Source organism: Seriola lalandi, unplaced genomic scaffold, assembly GCF_002814215.2.
Source record: "Seriola lalandi dorsalis isolate HSWRI2012SDOR001 ecotype SW California unplaced genomic scaffold, Sedor1 jcf7180002054280, whole genome shotgun sequence".
Classification (NCBI taxonomy): Eukaryota; Metazoa; Chordata; class Actinopteri; order Carangiformes; family Carangidae; genus Seriola; species Seriola lalandi.
In genome coordinates, this window is record NW_019524833.1 from 448962 (window position 1) to 470857 (window position 21896).

The 21896-nt window shown below is 40.9% G+C and overlaps 1 protein-coding gene across 3 annotated transcripts in view; it reads right to left on the minus strand.

Moving 5' to 3' along the window:
• The window catches only part of trappc9 (trafficking protein particle complex subunit 9), a 194033-nt gene that overhangs the window by 140091 nt on the left and 32046 nt on the right, over positions 1-21896 (minus strand). For all 3 annotated transcript variants that reach the window (XM_023405612.2, XM_023405610.2, XM_023405611.2), the window contains 4 exons: positions 19134-19219; positions 12450-12576; positions 12221-12353; positions 8907-9070 (listed from right to left, as the gene is read on the minus strand). In XM_023405612.2, the coding sequence (XP_023261380.1) occupies positions 8907-9070; positions 12221-12353; positions 12450-12576; positions 19134-19219 (510 nt within the window). The remainder of the gene's footprint in view (positions 1-8906; positions 9071-12220; positions 12354-12449; positions 12577-19133; positions 19220-21896) is intronic.

Sequence of the window (21896 nt, forward strand, 5' to 3'; positions counted from 1 at the left end):
TAAACTAAATCACAGAAGCACATTCTCTCTATATTCTGTTGACACCTGTGGAAAAAGCCAGTAAGTGGACTACGAGTTTAGAGGTTTCTGTCACACCGTGACTGATACTTTCCCACTTTTCCGAAGCAATATCCACAATCATTGCACTTCACTACACGGGGTTCTGCACAGCCTGTAATGGCAAAGTGGCACAGTCTGAAAGAAGAAGCTCTTCTACTCATGTAGGACAAAATTACTGCACTTTTATGATTCAACTTTTAGAGAAGATCAGAGGCACTACACACAGCAATGGAGATGCATTCGATGAAAGATAAGGACAAATTTTTAAACCCAACTCGGTCACAAGAAGAAATACACTCAGGATCTGTCTGACACAGCTCAGGAAACTGCACTGATTGATTAATTTCATGTGTTGCAATGTCGGGAAGGAAGACAGCCACGCTGGCAAACTCTTCTTGCTTTAAGTTAAATGCTATTGAGAGAGTGAAGTCCACCAAATTCCTGGAGTTTCACAAAGATGAATTCTTAAACTTTAAGAAGTTGAGGTATTTTCTACAATTTAAAGCACCTCAAACCTTGTATCAGTCCTTATTTTAGCCTCATATAAATTACTGTAATATTATACGGTGTAATATTTTTCCTAGTTATCTTGAGAAAGTCGTACGCGTAAAATCATGGACCCGCTGACCCTCTTTTCCAATGTTGAAGCTTACTGAATGTAATATCTTTCACAATGCTTGTATTATGTAAAATGTTGTATTTAAGCTAAACGACAGACACTGTGATCTTATTCCAATTCACCTTTCCTCACATACATACAAGACCAGAGAAAAGCTTCTTAAAGAGTATGAGACGTAAACTTAAAAGAGAATTTTAGTGGCAGTCGCGACTAAAATATGTTTAAACTTGTTTAAAGGACTGAGCTCTTCAGAACTGGTTATTGAATTAACATTTGGACTGATGGCATAGATGTTTTCAGACAGTTTAGTTAATATTTTTTAGGGTTTTTGGGTATTTTTTGTGGCGGAAATTTACAATTAATTTACAAGCTTCAGAAGCGTATTGGGGATTCCCATTTTCACCCATTTGCTGTTATTATATTTGTATTGATTTAAGTGTATTTTATGCTGATTTGTGTAAAATAAATGAAATGAAAAATGCAATGCTTATGAAATACCACTTAGCATGTTGGTCTAGCATGGTAGCATGCTAATATTTGCTTATTGTCACAAGAAGAAACATCTGGGATCTCTAAGATATTTCACTGGATAGGTGAGTTTGACAGTAAGGTTGCCCTGCAGGTGGCGCTAGATTAAAAAAAAACAAAACAAAGGATCCCAAAGTCAGTATGATTCATCCTCTGGGGTTCATGAAAACCTGCAAACAATCTCATGACAATCTACCCAACATTTCTCAAGATATTTCAGCCTGAAATAAATGTCGGACTGACTGACGCCGCCATCCCTGGAGCCACTCTGCTACCACAGTCAAAAAAAAAAAAAAAGAGTTGGGAGAAGTTCAGACAAGTGGCTGCATCAGTCACAAACCAGCTGGAATATGTGAAGAAAAGCCTGACACACACGCAGAGGAAGGACAAGCAACGCTGCCGTTTAAACACAAGGCTGGAAGTTTGATAAATCACCAGCTAGACACAGCTTGTTTTACACCACAGTCTGAAGACAGTTTAAAGTTGGGAGATGATGTATTCATGCATTGCAGTGCTTACATAATAATAGAAGTTAATAATATCACTGGGGTTTGCCCTGCTCTACATATGCATTGTAACAAAAACAAGCCAGAAAGATGATAGCGATAATAAGGGGGATTGTTAGTTCACATTTTTGAGATACAAGGAAAGACTAAAAAAAAAAAAAAAAGCAAGACTGGTGTTCAAACTCAGGTCAACAGCATGTGAGTATGTCTCTGTGTCTGTGTAAGTTAGCAAACAAAATAATGAGAGATTTCTGCTGTTAAAAACACAAATGCCTTTCTGCCAGACGTCCCCAGTGCTGCAGATAAACAGCCACCACAAGGAAACTGGTGTTGTTGAATGAGAAAGACGGACTGCACACAAGCAGCTGACAGCCAGCTCCGCTCATGGCAACAAAATCACTGAAGCAACATTAATCCCTCTCTTTTCCTTTCCTTTTTTTTCTTCTTTTTTTTTTTTTTTATGGTTTGCACAGTCAAAGGTGTTTTGTCCTCAAGAGACATTTGATATGAAGCTGCATAAAAGTGTTTTAGAGGACAACTGAGCCGAGCTGATGTTTATATCCACAAAAGAGCAGTGATGAACAAAAGGTCTGACGGCCGCTCATTCAAAGGCAACTTAGTTTATGTTTACTCTTCCTTAGATGCGATATAATAGATTATTGCGTTAAGGGGTTTATTTTTTGTTATCTATAAAAGTTTCCTGTGAATAAATGTTTACTTTTTGAGAAACTGAGCTCCTATCTCATATGTCAAGATGGCTGTGCTGTGGCAGAAAGAGTAATGTTTTGTTTGTTTTGCCACAGATGTCCTCCTATTGTGACTCTTCATCTTTTATTCATTCGGTTCCCACAGCGAATGCAGAGAGGGCTTCAGAGAGGCCGTCTCAACCGGGGGCCCGTCTAAAGCCACGACCAGGTCACGACTAAGGAGGCACAGGCAGGTGATGACGGAGTAATATGACGACCAAGAGACGGGTAAGTCCCGTCATCGTACAGTTTCTGTCCCTGCGGCAGTTAATGATTTCCTTCTTACCGATCAGTACGGTGGCGAGAAGAAGAAAGCGAATCCTCTGGAATGACCTGTATTTATGTAAAAATGTATCTTAAAATATGGTCCGATCTTCAAATCATCAAAGTTACAATAATGAACAAACAGAATCTGCTTTAACTAACAACACGGAAATTACTGCATTGTTTTTGTCCACATTGAAAACATCAGTCAAACATTAACATCGCATGCGAACCCCTCAGCTAACAGCTAAACGAAAGCTAACTGGAGCCAGGAGTTATCAAACCCGGAGTCCATTCAACGATGTGAACCATGCGTCGCAAAAGAGACAATCTCAGACGACCTACAATCAAGAACTGCTGATTTGAATAAAGCTGGAAAGGGTTACAGCGTCGTCTCAAGGAGTTTAAATATTCATCAGTCCACATCTGGACAAACTGTCAATGGACGGAGGTGATTTTAGTTGTGGCCCCTGCTAAGATGACACTAAGATCAGACATTTTATGACCAATTCATGAAGAAAACCAACTAATTCCAGGGTTCACAATCTTTCTCTAGCCACTGTATGTATGACTGAGGCAGCCAGAGGAAGGTACTATGTCTTTAGGGGAAGAAGTGAATGTATTATTCACAACGGCTGGAAGGAAACGAGACAGCGCTGAAACCTGAACCTGAAACTTGCCGCTGACTGACTCAACAGGGGTCAGGTGTGAACATCATGCGTACAGAAATTATGCATGCGCTAGTCCTCACACATAAATTGGTATTTATAAAAGACAGGGTGTGCAGTGAGAATCTGCACACCTGATGCATACTCAATAAAGCTCAGTAAGTAGAAAATACTGTGTTAATAACAACAGAGCCGCTGAGGACCTCAAAGGCCACTTTCAGTGTGTCAAGGGAACTCGTGCGTACCTGACGAGGCTGCGATTTGTCAACATCTGCTTTGCCAAGGTTTTGCTAACAAGGAAGTGGAATCACTTTTCTAAAATAAGAATAACTTTCTCAGATCTGCAGGAGCGGGTCACCTCGTGGTGCCTAGAGTTATAAACCATTTCATTCATTAATTTGTAAATTTGCTCTCCAGTGGTTGAAGCATTAAGGTTGCAATGGAACTGGTAAATAAAAGTTATTCTTGATGACTCCTAATATATCGAGAAAATGAAAATGAAAAGAAAAGAGGATAATTGAAGTTAACTCTCTTCAAGCTGCCCGGATTTAGAGTGGAGATGTATTCATTCATCAAATATAAAACGTTTAAGTGGATGATTCCTCATCATTAATAGAATGAGGTGGTGAAACACCAGTAAAAATCTGATTGACCAGATTAAAAATACATATTCATTAAAATGTGGCACTTTCTTCAAGCGCTGATCTTATTTAAAACCACTTCAGTTGAAACCACAGCGGTTTCAGAAAATTACAGCAACACAAGAGATGAAGTTTCACACGGAAAGGAACCGGATGATCAATTGCACTGCAATGCAATTAGCAGGTCACGTTGTATCACGCAGCCCACCAGGCTGTTCTCCCTCTGAGCAGATATGTGTGCTTAGGCTAAACTATCACTTTCTGACACCTGAGAGTGTTCACAAAGACTCCATCAATTAACAAGGGGACAGAGTTAGATCTTGTTATTCAACGATGAAAACTTAGGACACCCTTTTACACCAATTGCAAACCTTTTGCAAAGTCTAACAGAGGCAGGAGACACACAAGCTGCAGTGTGGCTGCAGTGCAGAAAGAAGTACTCTCCGATATGTGCTAATTATCAGCCTACAGAACAAACTGGGAACAATACTCTGCAAATACAGCTATCCAGGGGTCACTGTTGTTAGAATAAAACACGCTGAGGCTCTGCTATGAACACCGCTTCCATACTGTGTTGAACAAGGGGACGATACAAATACAATCAACATGTTGATTTAAGGATATTGGCTACAACAGATATGGTGGGAACATAGTATTAATAGAGCAGCTCTGTGTCACACCTGGATCCTGAAACTGACTGGATGCAATGACTCTGAAAGACAAGTTGATAAAAGGTTTATACTTTACCCTCCCTCCTCCTTCTCTTCCCAATGCAAAATCTTTCCATACACACACATACGCACGCACGCACGCACGCACGCACGCACACACACACACACACCCTCAGGTTCTGGTGTCTTGCTGTCGAGGTGGTACATAGTGGACTGTTTACAGGCCTCCTGAGTAGCATTCAAAAGTTATTTCCAAAATAATGTTGACTTAAAATCCAACTGAAAACGTTAAGACATACATTTTTGCAGTCAAAGGATGTCAGTTAATCAAAAGGTTGCCGGTTCGATTCCCAAGCTCCTCCAGCCCACATGTCAAAGTGTCTTTGGGCAAAATACTGGACCTCAAAACTGCCCCCAACGTATCACTGGTGTGTGTGTCGAACAGAAAACCGCTGTATAAGGGCAGTCCATTTACCATTTAATAGAAGAAGCAGGGGTCTTTGGGGGAATATCAGAATACATACTCCTTTTACTCTGAGCTGCCGGAGGGGCGTGTCAGTGTCTGGGTTTGATTGACAGCAGCTGGCAGGGGAACAGAGACACAGTAAACAAACTTGTGCTGTAGCTTGCAAGCCATGGGCAGACAGTGTGTTGTTCACAGTGGTCTTGAAGTGTAAGGAGCACAGCGATGTTTAAATGGGCCAAAGTGACATTTTGCGTCGTGTGGGTTACACAGCAGATATGTACTGTATGCTGCAGCAGACAAGAGTTTCAATTAGACTGTGTAGTCTCACATCTATTCACATCGTCTCTTTTATTAAAACGATAAATGAAAATGGCACCTCACAACCACAGATCTAGAAACAATAGCCGCTAATAACCGAGGTAACGCTGCTCATACATGCGACATTAACAAAAAAGATGTAGAATGGAGATGAGATGGCTGGATACGATGTGGAAATGTGATATATTTCCAGTTATTCCCAGAGATTGAAAGAAGAAAAGTTTAACTAAGACAAATGAAACAACTGCAGAAACTGTGATTTGAAATTCAACGCTGAAATGAACGTGTTTCTAATGTCCATACTTTATAATAATCACTGCTGAATCCTAATGACGAAGCTAAATGGACCTAGAGTGGTTTATATGTGTGTTAAAGTTGTTTTTGTGATCCAAAAAAAGCCAAAACAATCCTGACTGCAAAGGTAGAGATAGCTAGAGGGCTGATAACAACATTATCGTATCGTTCCAGACCCGGCTGCTAAGTTTCTTCAAGGACAACAACAAAGACAAGTTTAAAAAATAAAGAAACACTATTTTGATGTCCAATATGCTAAACTGTTAACAACAGTCATTTTCAGTTTGTGCATGTACTAATAAAGTTACAACGTAATGACAGGGCTTGTAATTATTCAATATTAATAAAAAAGACTTTAGAATAAAGATGATATAAACCATCATCACTCTTGTCTTTTTAATCCCAGTGATTAGTTATTAAAGATTCTAATCTAATGCATTTTTGGTCAAATTGAGTGAATATCTCCTCATGGTCCGCTACCTAACAGGTCAACGTACTGAAACCCTATTAGTGAAAGGTTATATAAGTTGGTTTGTTGACATTAGCTCTGAAATGCATAGTTATGATGTAATATTTATGGAAAGCTTTTAGTTATGTCATCTCGTCGCACCCTCCTCTTCTGCAAAAGGTTTAATGGCATCAGCTTCAACTTCAATGCATCAAAATACCAGTCACTTCTCTGGAAATGTGGTTAAAATCTGCACTACATATGAATGGATACTTGACTATTGATGATGATTAATTCACAAAACGTGCCATCAATAAAGAGACAAAGAAGAGCTTTTTTGGTGGATGGTCTTTTTGGCCGTTTTCCACTTTTTCAAGAGTTTGACATTTTAATCTTTCCCTTCACTGTCGCCTTGTAGCCATTATGAACCGTGAGAAGCAAAAGCTTTGGGCAAAATTGGGGGAAAAAAACTGTGGTTTTGTTAATTTATTAGTTTTGGTTTTTTTTTTACATTAATTACTGTTCTTTATTAACATTTTATCCACATTTATGAAATCACTGAACCTCTGAGTTGGACCATTTCAGACAGTTTTTTTTCTTTCTCTTTTTAATTTTTCACAAAAAATGAGTCTGTTTGAATTCCCTCCACACTTGCTTATGTTTGTATTGATTAAATAAAGTATATGATTTAAGTTTAGTTATAGTAAATGGTTCAAGTTCAATCATTCAGTTTAAAGTGTTTGTTGAAAGAGTGAAAGTACAGATGGTGTTTTTCTAATTCCGGTCCAGAGAAGTCGGTTTTCTTTCGTTGTTCATCCAAGATTCAAAAAACAAATTTGCAGCCTAAATCATTTCCAACAACCACAACAACTTCCATTTCAAAGAGACCTCTTGTTAACTAGAGAGACTACATTGTACCCTGGAGTCTGGCCAGCAGGAAGCAGGGAGGCTCTGAGAGCTTCGCTGGATGAGTGTCTTCAAACCCTACACTAGTTTTAATTAGACTCCTGTACTATTTACCATTGACAGGCAAAGTCTTATTCACCTTACAGCAAAAGCTGGACTGGGTTTCTGTACGGAAATACACAGTAATTCTGTCACTGCGCCATAAAATCTACATCAGGGCTGGTCACCAAAGGCGCCCCCCCCCCCGTCATCTCTGCACGGTGTAGAGTCCTTGACATGTTTGTGAGAGGAAAGCATGAAAAGTGACAGTGACAGAAGCTGCCTGGTACGACAAGATCTATGAGCATTAACCCCTGGACAGAGGAGACGTTATTGTGGTCTGTCTTCAATTAAACACAAAACCCAGAGGCCACTTTGGAAATGTCAGATCAATTCCATATATGCTGCTGCTCCTCCTCTGCTCATCACTGTGTCATTGAACTTCTGCAGAGAGAGCAGCTGTGGGAAGTGATTAATAAAAGCATATTTTTTTTCTAAACAGAGGATATTTAGTACTATTTTGTCAGTATGGTGAGTATGCAGTGAGTATGTTAGGTATGTTTTGAGAATACCAGGTCAACAACCTTTGCTAAAGGGGTCATTTACAGGCTTCACAAAGACAGGGGACAAAAGGATGAAGCAGAGGTACCTGAATAAAGTCAATGTGAAGTACAATTTTATAGCCAAACAACAGTGTTAGCATTAACAACTGTTTACTTAAGAGCCTTGCCAAGAGTTTCAGCCACTGTTGCATTTACAAGACAAGAGGTTGAAATACGCCCTCTGAGCAGCGCTGCTTTCTTCAGGGCAGACTGGACACTACAGTGAATCTGCATCTCAAAAAGTGATGAGACAGTCCGACCGGGTCAGAGCTAGCTGGTTAGCATGCTGACGTCAGTAGAAGAAAAAAGTGATAGAAACAGAGGCAAAATGAGAGGTCGTCTTTCCACTGCTGGAGACAGCTCTTGGCGAGTAAAGGAACCAAGAACATTTGACTGGTAAGTAAACAGCTGTTAATGCTAACGTGGGCTATGTACCGATAGCAAAACTTAGACATAGCTCCTTTCCTGTCAAAAATGTGTATTGGACAATATCTTTCATCTTAACTATTGGTATCAATATCATATATGACTGACGTGTGCCATCTACAGGATAGGAAAAGTATAGCTTCTACATTTCTGACACTTGTGCCACCATCATAAACTTTGTGTGCACTGTATCCAAACATATGGCTGGCTTTTTCTTTTCTTTTTTTTTCACACAGACAGTGAGACAAAGACAAAGACAAAAAAAAAAAAAAGCGAGAGGCAGAGACACAGTGAGGGTGAGGGGGACTGCAGAGATCTGAGGGCCTGAGCAGGTGTTGTACAAAGAGATGGAACACAGAGTGAAAAGCCACGGGGGCATGAAAGATGTACAACCAAAGACAATGGGTAGTGACCTCTGAGGCACTGCGGATATGTTGACTGCAAGACACTGAGGCACAAACTCTGTTAGCGATGACGCACATCAAAGCCTGTCCTGACTAAAATAGCCCTGGTAAAGCGTAGTGCACAAGTGCTTCCTTGTTTGTTATGTTTATGTTTATTTATTAACCCACATACTGCAAGGTCTTTCCCGTCTGACACTAACTTCCTATTTCTGTAGCCCGGAAACGAAAACTATTTACAACATTAAAAAGTAGAATTAAAACGACATTGGTGTAGTGATGCTGGTAGTCGGGGGGCTAAACCTTTGGTGCTGACGATCTTCGAGGTGAGTTCCAGAGTCTCGATGTCCTCGGAGCCGATGTTCTCCAGGGTGATGGTCAGCTGCTGGGTCTCGCCGTTGAAAAGCTGGACGGACACAGTGCTGGACAGTTCTTCTTTGGACATGGGCTGAGGCGTGTGCGCCGACCTGTTTGGGTTTGTAGAGTAGGAAGAAGTTTTCAGTGATAAAAGAAAGCAGATTTTATTATTTATTTTATATTTCAATAATTCAGAAGTTATCAACCCTGTTTGTGAAGACAAAGTTTGATGTAGTTTGCATTACACTTTTATCATCATTTGAAGAACAATTCTTCAGACATTAATCAACCAGAGATGTGCGAAAACAGATGTTTCAAATGCCCACCCTCACATTTTGATGAAGATGATAAATGTTTTTTTGGAATCCCTGCATTCATTGGGTGAATGTTTCACTCATAATGACACCTAATCCCGAAGAGACTAAAGAATTGACAGCAGCATCCCTGGCACAATAAATGTAATAGTCATTCATAGGGTCCATTTGTAAGTTTTCTTTACCGGCCATCGAGACAAAATGTTATAATACGTCCTCTGAGCAGCACCACGTCTTACAGTGCAGATTGGAGGCTACAGTGACATGCTTTCTGAAAGTGACGAGACGGGCCGAGGCTAGCTGGTTAGCATGCTAACTTCAATAGGAGAAAAGATGTGATGGAGACAAGAGCTAACACGGGCGTTGCTTTCCACTTCCAGCGACAGCTCTTGGTGAGTAAAGGAATGAAGCTTAATGCTGAACTCGCAACGTTTTTTCTATACTAGTAAGTAGCTGTTAGCTGTTAATGCTAACGTTAGCCGCGTGGCAATAGCAAAACTTACAAATAGCTCCTTTAAAAAAGTAAATCAACACTGAATCATATTTAGCAATAAACTGCTCATCAGCTGTTGAGAGTTTCAACTGGATGTCTTGTTGTGTGTCTGGCCACGCCTCGGTCAGTGACATCACAACAAAGTTTTGTCATCAGCTGTCAAAATCGAAACAGCTGCAGCTGCTGCTCACAGAGTTTTAAAGAGCCGCTGCCATCTGTTTTTTACAAAGTGATGCAAATACTGGAGCAGAAGAGAATAATGTCCAAGATTATGAAAGATCAATGTGGGGGCTCTCCACAACTTCATCGTACCTCATTATACATGCACATGTATAACTTTAAAATGCAACAAACACTATGCCTGAGGGGAGAATTATAATGCCAGTCACCAACTGCCTATACTTTTTTGTCTGAGCTCGACAGCGGGTCAACACAAAACTCTAACTCTTTGAGATGTTACTGACATTTATGTATGTTTGGTGAATGTATTTCTGAAAGTTATGATAGAAGAAAGATGGGAAACTTCTGGGCAGCAGATATTTCTCTCCTTTAGACCCTGACAGTGAAACAGTTTTATAAAACATGGCAAAAAGGCACAGCTCTATGTTCTGATGCTTTAAAAAGGTTGTAAATAATTGAAGCTAATGTATAACACTGGTGTTAGTAATGTGAAGAAGAGATGCTGTCAGTACTATAGTGTTATCCTGGAGGCAAGAAGATATCTAAGCAGTCAGTGAGGCACCTGTTAGACTGAAGTCAAAGCAGAAGGTCTACTACCTGTGGACCCAAGGAGAGCACCCAAGAGACCGCGTATTACATTTTCATTGTGTTTGCTTCGTATGTCTGCTGCAGTGCTCGTTCAGCGCCAGGAGAATAGAAAGATTTTTCACATCAAAAGCTGCTGAAGTGCTGTACTTACAGGTATGACCTAAACAATGGATTTTTGCAGCAGGTCCACTGTCAAAATGATTTACAGCACTCCAACAGGGTACTCTACCTGTTATTTTCTGCTAGTAATATCCAGTAGTGATAACCCATGATTTCTCCTCTCGTGTTTCCTATTTTTAAAATTTCATTTCACTTCACAGGGTGTACGAGGAAACAAATTCACCTGCTGCTCTGATGTTTAACTTGTCGTTTCTGACAGAGGAAGAAATGCTCCATTAATATTATTACTATATTGTTATTAGTTATGCATCCAAGACTTGTGTGTGACCTCTGTGTTCTTTGTTTTTGTGTTTGAGTTAAATGTGCAATACTTAAGTTGTTAAACATCGATGGATTTTTTATATAACTCACCCGTTTAAATTTTTATTAAGGTTTAAAGTTATAGATAATTTAGGGCATGGCCGCTCTGAGTGACAGGTGGGAGAGCGTATGCTTGCCACAAACCAGCGTGTGCTGAAGGTTAGCCGGGATTAAGGTGGAGTCAGGCACTGCCAAGATGGCGACGATCAAGCAGCTCACTCTGAGCTTCAAAACCACTCTTGAGAAACATAGTCTATAGTGACACTGCTACTTTGTATAGAATGCTGCTCGGTATTAAGGGATGAATTAGTTTTTATTCTCAATATAAAACTACAATAGTGTTACTATAGAATAACTATAGCTTGTTTTAGCTGTAACTTTTATCCCACTCCACCTTAAAGCTTCTCATCTTAATCAGAGAGATACTCAACAATGAGTCAGTGAGTAAACATTTCATAACCTGACCTTGTTACCTTCTGTAACTTGTCAGGAAATGGAGTATTAAAGTACGCTGCAGTGTGTGAGTAGAAGGACGATGACACATTTTTCATTGTTTTGGCTCTACACTCCAGCACAATGACTGTGAGGTTAAAGTGCTGACTTTCAGCTTTAAGGGTGTTTGAGGATGTTCACATCAATCGTGGATGAGCAGAGGAGGACTCGTTGCCCTTTTAATATTTTTATGGCCGAACAGGAACGCTCTTGTCTGTACAGTGAGTCACCTGACCTCAGTTAACTCAGCGTGTGTTGTCACTTACTGAAGCCAAACATGCAAACCACATATCAAATATGACATATTTATTGAAGTTGAACTAAATGTGTTCTGTGAAATTGCAGGGCGTGAGTAAAAAGGGTTGTAATCCCAACAGTTAGTTTTTATCTTGTGTGGACGTAAATGCCCTCAAATGAATGTGTCGGTACTTTAATCTTATGATGATTGTCTCGATTCAATATGTTTAAGTAAAGAGAAATCTGTCCTCCGGCTTTTGGACTGCAGTGTAAACTTGTTAAATGATCGGCTTCGCTAGTTCGTTAAATTGTGTTCATCCCAGATGTTCATCTGTTATCTTACGACCTGTAGCGCAGTCCAGCCAGCAAGAGAAAATGCCTCCAAGTTTTGTTTCAACCACAACAGTCATAAAAAAAAAAAAAACACAGCAGATGTTAGATGTCACTACATCATACAAGAGCAGAGAGTTTCTGACCGTGGTAGAGATGTGCTGAGCTGGAGGCGAGGCAGGGAGGGAATGACCTCCACCAAACAGCCACCGGTCTTCACATTAGGCAGACCCTCCAGTAGGCAATCACTGGTCACGCCGAACACCGACGTGTGGTAACCTGGGTTCGGGGATGATATGATGGAGTACGTGAGGCGAGCCTAATGTTAGGGATCGAGGCACGGCTCAATTATTATGTGTTTACAGCTGGACTCACCATTGACAGTGATGTTGCCGGCCGTGCGCGGGACGCCAACCAGAGTGACGGGGTACAGGCCGGACTCCGCGGGCAGGGACAGCGCAGCAGGCAGAGATTCAAACTCCACTCCAGAGGTCAGCAAACCCTGAACGCAACACAAAACATGGCGATGACAAACATACGACAAAGTTTCACCAAACCAGAAAGGAGGGAGAAGTATGATGTAGTACACACAAACTTATATCCACGTGCTTTTGTGTGTTGGCACAAGCATTAAAGGAGTTTGTTTTCCACTTATCAGTAGTGCTATATTAGTAATGTGCAGTGAACACTTTGAAGGAATTTAATAAATGGTACATTGTGATGTCACAGTGAAGTTGACCTTCGAAATTTTAGATATAAAATGTCTCCACTTTACATGAAATTGTGTCATAATTCGTGTATGAATTCTTGAGTTATGACAAAAAAACACTTTGTGACATCACAGTGACCTTGACCTTTGACCTTTGACCACCAAATTCTAATGATTGCGTGCTGGAGTCCAGGTGAACGTTTGTGCTCTCAAGGTGTTAGTGAGATGCGTTCACGAGAGAATGGGACGAACGGATTCCGACGCTGGCACAGAGACTTAAAGAAAACTTCGACTTTCTGTGTGGAAGAACTCTTCCATCAGACACAACACCTTAGTGGGGGATGTAACAGCAGCCAGGGGAACCCACTGAGAAAACAGTGGCAATGTGCTGTAGAGAGATCAGACTTTTTAAAAAGCCAGAAAACTGGAAACAATACTGTGTCAAAACAACTGACCACGAAACTTAAACAAAAAATAAAAAATCAAATCTCAGAGCCTGTGTTTTTGAAACTCTGTGCGCTCCATGACTATGTGGCCACCACTGGAAAGGAAGTGATGTGCAGCTGTCTGATCCCCCAGGACCAGTTTTGTGTGAAGTATCTCCGTTTCCAACTGTTTGATGTGCTCCATCATCTTAATCCGCCCATGATGTCCTGAAGATTAAACCTCTGTCAGCATGGGATGGCCATTTCCTCGGAAGAAAACTGTTCTCCATGGGAAATGGCCACTTGAGCCATGTATTGCCTGAGAAGTGATTGAATACGAGTCCTGCAGATCACAACAAAGAAGGGCCGTGGATCAGACGGCTTTCAAACTCAGCAGTCCACATTCACACTGGGCACCGCAGAGACCAGAACATCCCCATGCCAAGGTTTTTCATCCATCAAGAAAGTCTTGCACTGGCCCTTCCAAAGGGTAGTTGTGAGCCCTTTAATTAAAGCTGATGTAGTGACTTTAAATCAACTCAGAAAGACCTGTAATATAATATACATAAGAATTGCTCCAAGTGTGATTCTGGTTAATTACAGCTAGGGTTTGTGCAGTTTTAGACATCATTTTTATTGGTTATGGTAACACTGTGCTCACAGTTAGACTAAGGCCGTTTCTTGACCTGTCAGACTTCTTTTTCAGAGATGTCACCACAGATCTTAGCTATTGAATTGGTGCGACATTAGGACTGAGAGGAGGCAGAGCAGAAAGGACCTCATTCCTGATCCCAGAAACAACTGGGAAGATCTGCAGGAGCAAATTTAAACAACTGTGATACTAAGAAGAAAAATCTACCATAAAGACTGTCTAATCGTAGTAATGACGTCGCCATCTTTACTGTCCTAGTAAAGTTCTTCATGAAGTTGAATTATGTTCTTGACTACTACATTTCCAGACTCACTGTGACCTTGTTTAACAAATCCAATGCCGAAAAAAAAAACAACTTCTAATAACACTCAGGCAGCGTTCAGACAGACTTTAGTCGTGTTTGAATAAAGACAGGCCTCATTTATTTGCAGGAGACCAGTCCGGCGACGCAGCGGAGAATGCCAATGCAGAGAGACCTCCGGCAAAACAACACAGGCTTGTTCCAGCAAAATAAGTTCAACTTGACTCAACCTTTGCCACAATGCAATCTCTTTCTGTAGGACGCTGCGTTGGTCATTCACAAACACGCCAGCACACACACCTGTTAGATTACTTTGTGAAGTGAACAGCGTATCTCTGCTGTTTACATGGTCAGAACACGGACAGCACTGTAAAATGGCGACAGTGACAATGTCAGTTTTCTGATATTTAGCAGCTGTGTTTAACATTTTCACTCTCTCAGTAGAGCGTGTTAGCATGCTAACAGACAGCCGAGGCACCAAAGTCTGGAGTTTATCCTCTAGTGACCTTTAATATATTGAGCAAAATTTAGACCAATCCATCAAATATTTCACTCAAACCTAAAAATGTCAACGTCATATTGGCGCTAGAGGAAAAGTCAGGGGATCACCAGAGTCAGTGGGAATCTTCCTCTTCAATCTAAACTGCAATTTCCCTCCATATTGTCTACAAATGTCAATATTAATTGCTGATATCTGTAGAGTTCTGTTGAAAAGGAGAATGCAATTTATCAACTTTTTTTGTACATGTCTGGAAATTGATGATTTCATGACTCTAGTGTGAAACTAGATACTTCAGCAGTCAGTAATGTATATACATGACTAAGAACAGGAAGTTAAAGTGGGGCTGTTACAGGCTGTTACAATGGGGCTATTATGGTTTGCTACAGTGAAGATGTTACAGAATGTTACAGTGAAACTCTTACAGGCTGTTACAGTGGAGCTGTTACAGGCTGTTGCCATGGAGCTGTTGCCGGCTGTTGCCACGGAGCTGTTAGAGGCTGTTACAGTGTAGCAGTTTCAGGCTGTTTCAGTGGAGCTCTTACAAGCTGTTACATTGGGGCTGTTAAAGGTTGTCACGGTGAAGTTGTTACAGTCTGTTACAGGCTGTTAGAGGCTGTTACAGTGGAGCTGTTCAGGCTGTAGTGGGGCTGTTACAGGCTGTTACAGCGGAGCTGTTCAGGCTGTAGTGGGGCTGTTACAGGCTGTTACACTGGAGCTGTTACAGGCTGTTGCAGTGGAGCTCTTACAGGCTGTTACATTGGAGCTGTTAAAGGTTGTTACAGTGAAGTTGTTACAGTCTGTTACAGGCTGTTAGAGGCTGTTACAGTGAAGCTGTTCAGGCTGTTGCAGTGTGTTACAGGCTGTTGCAGTGGAGCTCTTACAGGCTGGTACATCACCTGCAGGATCTCAGTATTTATGATAAATAATAAATAATAATAAAAACTGAAATTAAAGCTGAAATATACAGTTGGCTGCAGTGACAAAAACAGGCCGGATCAGCTGAGCCTCATTTGCAGTCAGAACAGGCCTGTGTGTGCCTTTAAAGTTTTCATTGAATGTGTAATCATGCCTCCTCAGAATAACTATATTTACATTCCAAGTACACAGCGCCTGGTTGCACGAGGCAGACTGAGGTGACGTAATGACTGCATCAATCCCTAACAGCAGACACTACCTCACTGGAGGGAAGGCTGCCGAAGAGCTGAGCCTCCGAGGTGCCACGGCTGTGATTTAAACTCTCCTTGCTTTCACTTCAGGACATTATACGCCTTTATTGGCTCGCAGAAGTATCACTGTTAACCTATTGGAAATAGTTCATTTGCATTCAACTTTGCAAAGGTTAATTAGCCCGTTTCATTAACAATAACGATTAGAGCATGTGGAAAGTGAATTGTATTGTTGTAGCTCGTGTGCATCGATTTCATAGTGCAACAAGTATGCAGTTAACCTTTTGTTTTGCTTTAACTAATGCTGTGATCATAGTAGAATCATCATTGCTGATTATATTTATTTCTTTGTTCTGGCACATAACTGCTCGTCTGATAGTAACAAAGTGTCATGCAGAGAAAAAAGTAGAAACATCAGTTGAATTTGGCAATTTGGCATGCAATGATATATATCATTTTCAGTACAATAAGTAAATGAAAGACAAACCTAAAAGAATCATTTGCCATTTCACTTGTTTTTGCAGAGACAATGACAGTGACCCCTCTGAAAATAAAAAGGTGGGGGTTGTGGTAAAAAAGCACCACTTTAATAGAAAATCGATAAAAGCACAGAGAAAAGCTGGGTATTAGCGCTGAAGTCGTGTGGTGACTGAGAAGCAGCGCCTGTCTTGCCAAACTGCAGGGTCACCTTGGTGACGGAAGAAGGTAAAGTGACCTTGTGTGCGTGTGTTTGTGTTTCACGGTGTGCCGCCGAGAGCTGGTTTATATACCGGCGGATATATGGTCACTTTGTCTGGGGTGAAGAGGAGCTCTTGGCAGCTTGCGTCACCCTGTCTGTCTCTACCTGCATGACTCTACAACACCACCTGAGGTTCGCAGCTGCTGTGGAGCTGTTAAAGGCCTCAGCCTCCATCTGTGACCTGATCAATTCACCTGTAGGTGGGGGAGGAATTAATGACATCCTTATCACTATTTGACCTCTGTTTGATTGTATCACCTCACGGCGACTTTGCAAACTGGCAGCTCCAGATATTCCTCTCTGAACTCCAATACCCAGAACATTAAGGCTGCAAAAATGGAGTGGAGACGGTTCCCCACTCGTTCCGATTCAAATTAAACCACCTCAAAAGTTCAAGGATGGAGGATTCAAAATGTTTGGGCATGATTATTAAGCCAGTGTTATAATTTGCTAATGCACAAGCACACAAGGGTCCACTAAGGTCTGTGTGACATAAATTGCCAAATTCATCTTTTAAAAACAATACCAAAAATTCAAGGAAGAACATTTCCCAGCCAGCTCACTGCACACTACATATATTGATGTTGGCTCTTTAATGTTTCTTTATTTTTATTGGAACCAATGGCTCAAATGATGCTAATAGAAAATGTTATTTCAGAGTTTGTGTGATGTGCAAAAACAGTTTATACTTGCTTCTTTTGTAATGGCTGCATGGGGAAACGGGGTATGTGACTAAACTTCACACAACAGTTTAGAATTTAGAAGTCTGTATTAAAGTGACCGGAGTAGCAAGAACACCTAATGTCCGGATTCAGACACATTATTTCCTACTTTTTGTTAGAAAAGATTTGTGTTTTGTTTGTTAAGTTCTGAATCATTATCATCGTTTTTTCACAAGGACGAAACAGACACTTTTCTCTGTTGCAGCCAAACTTTGTGATCTAGTGAGATGACACAAATTTAGCTCACCGGAGCTTTAACTCATAAACAACTGGCTGCTGATTACTCCTTCGGTTTAAACACTCTCCATATGTTCCAAACTCGGTTGTCGCCCGCGTTTCCTGCGTCTGTAACAGCATGTGCCTTTATCAGACGAGGCAGAACGGCTAAATCAACCAGCGAGACCTGTCCAAGTCTATTTGGCATCAGCTTTGAGACAGCCACCGCAGTTAAGAGGCCACTGTCTTCATTTACACTCTGCCACAAAACTTTCACGGCAATTTGTTCTCGACTTTCCAAATAATTAAAGGCAACATCACTTTTGACGGGTAGTACATTGCATGCGACGCCGTGTGCGCCGCAGCTATCTAACAGCTGAAAGTAGGCCTCTCTCTCTGCCCGCCTTTTATTGAGCCTGATGACTGCTTTGCATTTCAAGGCTGTCCCACATCGCTGCATTCATAAACAGACACAGCCGTGAGCAGGAAGAAAAGCAATTTAATTGGTAATCTTTTGCACCCTTGAACCTGATAAAGTGGCTCAACCGGTGTGTGTGTGTGTGTGTGTGTATATATGTTTGGAAAGGAGTGGTAAGGGACAAAGAACATAAATTAGAAATAGATGTTGCAGCAGTCACCAAGCAACTATTAAGCTATACAATTAAATTGGACTCCCTGATGTCTGATGGCTCTTTTCAAACTTTATTTTGCACAGAAAAGGGAAGCGAACTGCGTCGCATTCACCTCAGTATAGAGACCTATCTGGTCTGACAGGATGGTGTGTGAAACCATAAAAGTAATGGCATCTAGTGAAGCTCTCTTACTGTGAGGAGCAAGAAGAGTTTGTTCTCACATCTCATACGATCATTACAGTATTAAGCTGTCAAAAAAAAAAAAGCTTTTAAGGGATCAAGGATGACTACAACACAGTGCCACTTCACCTGGTGTGATTCTTAGGTGGGTGCAGAGGGGACGGTTTGTACTGCAGCAGCGTCCTGTTCTCACAAAGCTGAATGAATCAGAAATTCTGATCCATCACATATTTAAACTGCTGATTCAACATTAAAGGTCCCATTTTGAATAAAGATTTCCATGTCTCCTTTGATGATAAAGCAGGTCTAGGTTCTATATTAATACTGTGAAAGTATCAAAGCCTCAGTCCACAGAGAAACACACACAGCTTGTATTCAGAAACTGAGCCTTAAAACCAGCTGTCACGACTTCTGGAACTTTGTGATGTCACAACAAAGCAGTCACCAAGCCACGCCCACCTGGACCCACCATCCAAACCTTTCAAGATTTGTCTTCTGCGAGTGTTTTACCTGAAATCTGCTATATTCTTATTGGATCACTCAGAAAATTATGAGCCAATCAGAAGAGAAGTTCAGAGCCTCCTCTCTTCTGATTGGCTCACCGACCTGTTGTTGCTACAGCTCCAGAGAGAAGCCTGAGAGAGAAGATGTAAAACTACACTGAGATGGTTTTTGCTTGTTAAGAACCAAAACACAAATATATCTTCTTATGGATCAACACTTCAAATAATAGACCAGAAAAGTCTAAAACATGGGACCTTTAAAGTCTGTTATTACAGTATATTTGAAGTTCAGGTGTAATACATTTTACCTACCATGTTCTCCACTCGAAGTTCGTAAGGCATCGGGTTGTAGACCATGAGCTGCACTTCACAAACATCCCCCTGAACCCACTGGAAGTCTGGGGGTGGGGGGGGGAATAAAATTAGAAGAAAGACATGAATACATTAGAATAAGATGTATGAGATATTAAAACCCATTTGCAATTAATGAGCTGAGGGAAATACACCATTAGTCTACACTGCTATTAAAGAGCAAAAACATCAGTCAGTGATAGATGATGTAAATAGAAAAATAAATAAAATCTTTCTGATTAATTTTTAATACATTTAGAACCAAAGTGAATAATCACTGAATAAAACAATCCAGTTTATGTCACGCTTTCGTTAAACAGCATCCAGCTCCTTTAAAGAAACAGCTCATCTTGGGGAAAACAGCTTTCTTGACAAGAGTCAGGAAAGAGTCAATATAAAGCTACACTCAGCAACTAGCTTAGTTTAGCTTAGCTACAGCTAGTCGGACTCTGTCAGATAACAAAATCCACCTGCTGGGACCTTTTAAATCTCAGTAATTAACATGTTACATGTTCTTGTTCAATTTGTAAAAGAATATTTGTATGTGTTAAAGTGTGGTGGTTTTTAAAAAGGAGGTTATGTGCCAAACCATCTTTAACATTTCTGGTACAGATGTGTTCCTTCTGGGACCAATTGAAAAACAAAACATTGAAACACAGTCAGTATGATTTTTCTACTCTGGAGAATTCCCATCATTTCATCTTTCATTGCAACAGCATTTATGTTACAGAGTAATCTCCTGGGAATGTGCATTTGAACGCGTTTGATTGGCCGACACAGTTTATTGCCAGATAACGTCGTATGACAGTCAACTTTTTGCAAAGATGCAGCAATTTTGGTTGTTGTGGGTTTTTTTTGGCTGAAGTGTTCGATGTCGGCACCCCCACTGTGGGGGTGCAGTGAAGCTGCACCCCCACTATGGAGCAGCTTCACTCAGATCAATGCTAAAGCTAATTCCCTTGTGGCTGAATGAGAGCAAACTGCTACAAACTGCTGCTGCAAAGAGTGGACACAGCATCTTAAAGCCCACGGTTTGGAATGAGATGTTCAACAATCATATTTGGGCGTGACAGTTTGGGCCATTTACACATGATTGAAAAAAAAATGACGTTAATTTGAATTGATGCTGGAGCTGTTACAGACGAGATAAGACCTCGAATGGGTCATTGTTAGCTCACAGAATGAAATTTATTGAGCTGCCAGCAGGAACAATGAGATCAAATTATGTTAGGACCTAATTAAATGGGCTCTGGAGAAATGTAAACTGTAAAAGGCTGGTTAGCGTTGCATTATGGGCGCTGTATTCAAGCAGATTTTTTCAAAACATTTAGGAAATATTAAGCTAAAAGCTGCAGCAGTCATTGATTCCTGAGAGAACAAAGTTGGATTTTAGCCTGGACTTACTCACAGCCTAGTCTTACTTTTAGAAAAAAAAAAAGATTCCAGCTCTGCACTGCAGTATCCATCATTCCTGAATGAGACGTTGAAAGGTTTTGTTAGATTGAGAAGCTACTTTAGTCCCACTGTAGCCATACCCATCTCCATTTTGAAATGTAACACATTCTAGTCCATTTAGAGGAGTCCTTTGCTCTAAATAGACTTGCAAAAGAGGGGCTGAAAATCCTAGCTCAGAACCTGGCAGGAAAAGGGATTTATGGATGGCAAACTGCAGCCATGCACCTTGGGAAATTAAGTCAGTCAAAAGAAAGATATCTATAATACGAATGTCTGGAAACCCCACACAACCTCAGGTCTGGCTCACAGGCATGCTCTCATAGCCAGCCAATTAAGTGTGAAATACACCTCAGAAAATAGAAAAACAAATTGGATTGCTGCCATCTTATTTGTGTTGCCACAGTACTAACTCCTCAAGTGGCCACTGAGATTCAGCACAGCGCTCCAAAGGCTTCAGCTTTTTTTGAAACCTCATTGTACAAAGCAATAATTAATGTTTTGAGTCACTGTACGGCTGCGTGGTCGGTTAAACACTGGGTGTGTTTGCGTTTCGCACTTTACAGTGCAAATTATTTTGTCAATCTGTCCCTCATGTCCTGTTACATCGCCGACCTCTTATCTGACCAGAGACAGAACTCAAGACGTTTACTGATGTTACTGCATCCTGTAGAGAAATATTCTGCAAAACTATCAGCAGTCGTTCATACTGAATAATACATGCACACTGTGCCTGGGCATTGGAGCAGAAATCATGCATGTGAAATGAAGCAACCCCAGAGCAGGAGAACATAACCAAAGCTGTCATTAGAGCCTCGGATGGAGACACATTTCTGGAGGAAATTGTGTTAATGCTCTAAATGAGAGAATTTAAACAGCCCAAATGAAAAATACACAACAAACCAAAAACGCTTCATCTGTTTGACAAGCGTGAGATGTCAACATGTTACAGAGCAGCAAGACGTTGGTCGTGGAAGTGTATTCTTGGCCTTAGAAATAGTAGTTTGGCAAAATAATCTTGACGCCGACCGGTGAGGAAGACTGAGATGCGATTAAAAATCATTATAAAAAGCACTACATGAACCCTGAGTCAAGATTATTTCATTTAAGTAGCCAGAGAGATTACCTAATGCAGGAACCAAGGAAGAATGACATATGATCCAGGACGTCCAGGTTAATTTATGGGTCAAGACCTACAGGACGCCAAAATGTTGCACGTTAGTTTACTATGAGACTGGATGTTATAACTGTGGAAAGTTACCACAGTGACAG